The sequence below is a fragment of the Cynara cardunculus genome (genome assembly GCF_001531365.2).
Source record: "Cynara cardunculus var. scolymus isolate 2C chromosome LG 5, CcrdV1, whole genome shotgun sequence".
Lineage (NCBI taxonomy): Eukaryota > Viridiplantae > Streptophyta > Magnoliopsida > Asterales > Asteraceae > Cynara > Cynara cardunculus.
This window is the reverse complement of record NC_037532.1, coordinates 5,498,705-5,503,336: the sequence shown is the minus strand read 5'-3', so window position 1 is coordinate 5,503,336 and position 4,632 is coordinate 5,498,705. Positions and strand designations below refer to the sequence as shown.

The 4,632-nt window shown below is 36.9% G+C and overlaps 1 protein-coding gene across 1 annotated transcript; it reads left to right on the top strand.

Annotated features, from left to right (window-relative positions):
• Window positions 1-1,480: 1,480 nt before the first annotated feature.
• LOC112513195 (probable protein phosphatase 2C 23) lies at window positions 1,481-4,632 on the top strand. Its single transcript, XM_025119375.1, has 4 exons — window positions 1,481-3,091; window positions 3,173-3,286; window positions 4,017-4,281; window positions 4,367-4,632. The coding sequence occupies exons 1-4, from the start codon at window positions 1,481-1,483 to the stop codon at window positions 4,480-4,482; spliced, it is 2,106 nt and encodes a 701-aa protein (XP_024975143.1). The 3' UTR covers window positions 4,483-4,632.

Sequence of the window (4,632 nt, the reverse complement as noted above, 5' to 3'; positions counted from 1 at the left end):
ATAATTTATTTTTGGTTTAATAATATAACATTTTACAAAGATAATAATTAAGTATTATGTTAGTTATCAATGATTATTCTAATTATATTTTAGATTTTTTATATTTAAAATGTGATGTTTATTCTGTATTTGATTGTGTTTATCTGCAGTTAGTTACACGAATTCAGATAGGGATGAAATCGTTTAGGGATGAACGGGTTTAAGAGTTTTAGTCAAATGCTTTATAAGATAGTATAGATTTAAAATTTTACATATAAACTTTATAAAACTAATTAATAAACAAGTTTATATACAAAATAACAACAAAATTTTATTGTTAGTTATTGTTGAAGTAAAATTTCAAGTGCTTTTCTGTAAGATAAGATTGTTTATTGAAACGTTTACTTGGTAAAAGCTTACCAGTAAAAATCAAAACTCTAATTTATTCTACCGAGTAAAACTATAGTCCATCAAAACGACATCGCATACAACAATTTACTCGACGGGCATTTACGGGATAAAAGTCTTCACTCTCACTTACCTGATAAGATTTTTTTATCTTAATCGCTCTTATCATGTTCATCTGGTAAAATAAATGACTTAATAAACACTTACCAAGTAAGCATTTGGTAAACGACATTATAAGAGTTATCATAATTGACTTGAGGATCAAATTACAATACAGTTAAATTTAAAAAACATTATTTATAAATGCAAATACTAAAAATATTATTATTTTGTAAGAAATATTACTATTTTGTACAAAATATAAAAGTATATGATATAAAATGGACGATAAATACATTTTGTGATTATTTGAAATAAATAAAATTAATCCAAGATACGTTACTTGAAGCTTAATAAATATGAATTTGGTTTACAATTTATTATTAACATCATTTTATTATTAAATTAAATGTTACATTATTTTTAAAAGAAAAAGGGTTTAAAATGTAAATTAATTCACAATCAAGCAATCCTTTTTTATGAAAGTGGAGATATGAGGGAGACTCCACCATCATCATCAAGATACGACTTTTTAGCGGGAAAGTGAATCACACGCGCCACCGTTGCAAGCGGTGGTCTGATCTTGATTCCACCTTTGAGTTAAGCCAAACCTATCCCCTTCCATTGTCAACGCTCTTTTTAGTATTTTTTTGAAAAAAGGTCAACTTTCTCTTCAACAAACAGCAGTGAATGATAATGGCGTTAGAAAGAAAAACAGAGAATTTAATTTTATTAAAGAAGTAAATGCCCACAAAACCTAATTGTTTATCATTTTCAAAATCTCCGCCCTCAAAAGTCAACTCTCTCTCTCTTCCATCCCCTTCATCTTCTTCATTTTTGCCATTGTTTTCTTGCAACCTGAAAGAATCTGTTCTTCCCAAATCTCAGAACCTTTCAAGAAGATCAATTCAATTGGATCAAAGGATTTGATGAATTAGTTGTTTGAAAAAGTTTGAATCAGGAAAAGGGTCATAATTTTCTTGGAAATTTAGCTATGGGAAATGGGGTTGGGAAGCTGACGATATGTTTCACCGGAACCGACGTAGTTCACCGGAGAAAAGACATGTCGGTTGTCGTCTCCGACCAGCCATTGGATGATTTGGGTCATTCTTTCTGCTATGTTAGACCTGACCAATCTTGCAACAATTCCTCCAAAGTTCACTCCGCCGAAGAAGCGACGACGTTCCGATCAATTTCCGGCGCCGCAGTCTCCGCCAACACCTCCACCCCTCTCTCCACTTCTCTAATCGATCTCTATTCATGCAACACCATTGATAAAGCTTCAGCTTTCGAGAGCTCTACTTCGTTTGCATCAGTTCCTCTTCAACCTTTGCCTCGAAGCTCGATTAATTCGGGCCCTTTACCGTCGGGTCTGGTTCCATATTCGGGTCCTATCGAAAGAGGCTTTCTTTCTGGCCCGATTGAACGTGGGTTTCAATCGAGCCCGCTTTTCTCTGGCCCTTTCGAAAAGGGTTCTCATGATCAGTTTCAAAGAAGCTATTCTCAAGGTGGGTTCGCTTATAAACGAAGATCAAGTAAAGGGTCTCTGATTCGGGTTATACGAAGGGCGATTTCAAGAACATTTGTTACCCGTGGCCAAAACGCCATTGTTGCCCCCATTATCAAAAGTGTTGATTCTTTGAAACAACACGATTGGATTGGTGGGTCTTCTGAGAAAAACAACGAATTGACGATCAGCAGTGCAAATTTGAGCAGCGAAAGTAGTTTTCTGGATGATGATGAGAGTTTTAATCAGAGCCAGAATCTTCAATGGGCTCAAGGGAAAGCCGGAGAAGATCGAGTTCATGTCGTCGTGTCGGAGGAACATGGTTGGGTTTTCGTCGGAATTTATGACGGATTTAATGGTCCAGATGCACCTGATTTTCTTTTGTCGAATTTGTATCCAGCAGTTCATAAAGAACTCAAAGGTTTGTTATGGGATGATAAACTCGATTCATCAAATTCGACCTCTTCGGTGCAATCTATAGATGCCATCGAGTCTCATCTTGACGATCAACCGCAAAGAAATGTGTTTCCAAAGTCTGTTGATCAGCCTGAAAGTTACCCGAGTGCTACTGAGGATTTCCAGATGAGTTCACGGAAACGGAAGAGCAAGAACTCGAAGGTTAGACATCGAGGGTCAGGGAACAAGTGGGAGGAGAATCAGAGATGGTGGAAGTGCGAATTCGATCGCGAAAGATTAGAGTTGGATCGAAGATTAAAAGAATACTCGAATTCAAACGGTTCTGATTCAACTAATCATTCTGATGTTCTAAAAGCTCTCTCTCGGGGGTTGAGGAAAACAGAAGAATCTTATTTAGATATTGCAGATCAGATGCTCGACGAAAATCCTGAACTAGCTTTAATGGGTTCTTGTGTTCTTGTTATGTTAATGAAAGGAGAAGATGTTTATGTAATGAATGTAGGAGATAGCCGTGCGGTTTTGGCTCAACAACCGGAGCCCGATCTCTGGCGGCAAGATCTTGAGCGGATTAACGAAGAAACTTTATACGATCTCGAGGTTTTTGATGCTGAAAATGGCAGTACGAACCCGAGTTTAATGGCTTGTCAGCTTAGCATGGATCATAGTACTTCCATTGAAGAGGTACAAAAGAAACAGTAAAACTTAAACTTTTTGTTCTTATAACCTTCAAATTTCGTGTTCTTAATGTTCTTTATTGTGCAGGAGGTTCAAAGAATAAAGAACGAACACCCAGATGATGCATTGACAATGATGAACGATCGTGTTAAAGGCTCGTTAAAGGTCACCCGAGCTTTTGGTGCTGGTTTTCTTAAGCAGGTAATGTACCAATTGGTCGTCGATTTGATCAAATATAAAATAAACGTAGATTGTTCGAATTCTTCTTGGTACTCTATTGAAGTAGATTCTCGTAAATGGTGTCAAAACGTATGTCCGAGAAAGATGATGGTATTTACCAACAATCTTTGCTATGCCATTATGCTCACCGAGAATCTTATGCTGAAATGAGGGTGGTGACTCTTATCTGGTTAAGAGATGGCTTATACGATGCTATTTTCATTATGAATAATCTTACCTCATAAGATGAGGGTACTGACTCTTACCCGGTAAACGTTTGTCCAATAAGTGTGGGTAAATAACCCTTACGTAATAAAATGGGGAGATCAAGAGATTGGATATTCACTTGTGAAAGACTCTTGTATAGCCTTTTTTTTATTAACATGGATATACAACCCGCTATGCGAGCCGACTAATCCCAGGGTGACCACATGCTTTGCACATAGCCTGGAGTCACCGCATTTGAACCTCCATGGCCACAAGGGGATTTTTGTTTCTCCTTGGATTTGAACCTGAGACCTCCTGACACTTTTGACCTTTGGAGCCAAACTCAAACCAATCAGACACCACCCTGTGGTTAAAGTTGTTTATATGTCTTAATAAACTGTGTTTTATAGGACCTACAGTTGTTCGTTAAATATAAAGATGTTATAATGTTTTAATCGTAGATATTCGAAACTGAAAATCTTATTAAAAATTTGCTTTTTTGCAGCCGAAATGGAACAACGCGCTACTCGAGATGTTCAGGATCGACTATGTCGGAACTTCTCCGTACATAAATTGCGTCCCGTATCTTCACCATCACAAATTAGGCCCGAGAGACCGATTCTTGATACTATCCTCAGACGGGCTATATCAGTATTTCACTAATAAAGAGGCCGTTTCTGAAGTCGAACTCTTCATTCAATGGTCACCTGAAGGAGACCCTGCTCAGCATCTCGTAGAGGAGGTTCTGTTTCGGGCAGCCAAAAAAGCCGGTAAGAGTTGGAACCGTTAAAAAACGTCTATGAACGTTAAATCAAATAACCGTGTAGTAATACGAGGTCTTTTGTTATTTTGTAGGTATGGATTTTCACCAATTGCTAGAAATACCGCAAGGGGATCGCAGGCGTTACCATGATGATGTTTCAATTATTGTTATTTCACTCGAAGGAAGGATTTGGAGATCGTGTGTGTAAGTAAACGATACGCCAAAAAACAACGGGATTTACGTATAGATAGAGGAAATTTTCAAACGGGTGCTCAAATTTTTGATCGTTTATCTGTTATTTAATAGAAAACTTCAATTGTAATTCTGTAAAAACATTTCCCATGTTGATTAATACAAA

Coding starts and splice junctions, on each gene's coding strand:
- LOC112513195 (XM_025119375.1), top strand. CDS start 1,481: ATGGGAAATGGGGTTGGGAAGCTGACGATATGTTTCACCGGAACCGAC. Junction 3,092..3,172: donor ATAGTACTTCCATTGAAGAG/GTACAAAAGAAA, acceptor TTTATTGTGCAG/GAGGTTCAAAGAATAAAGAA. Junction 4,282..4,366: donor TCGGGCAGCCAAAAAAGCCG/GTAAGAGTTGGA, acceptor GTTATTTTGTAG/GTATGGATTTTCACCAATTG.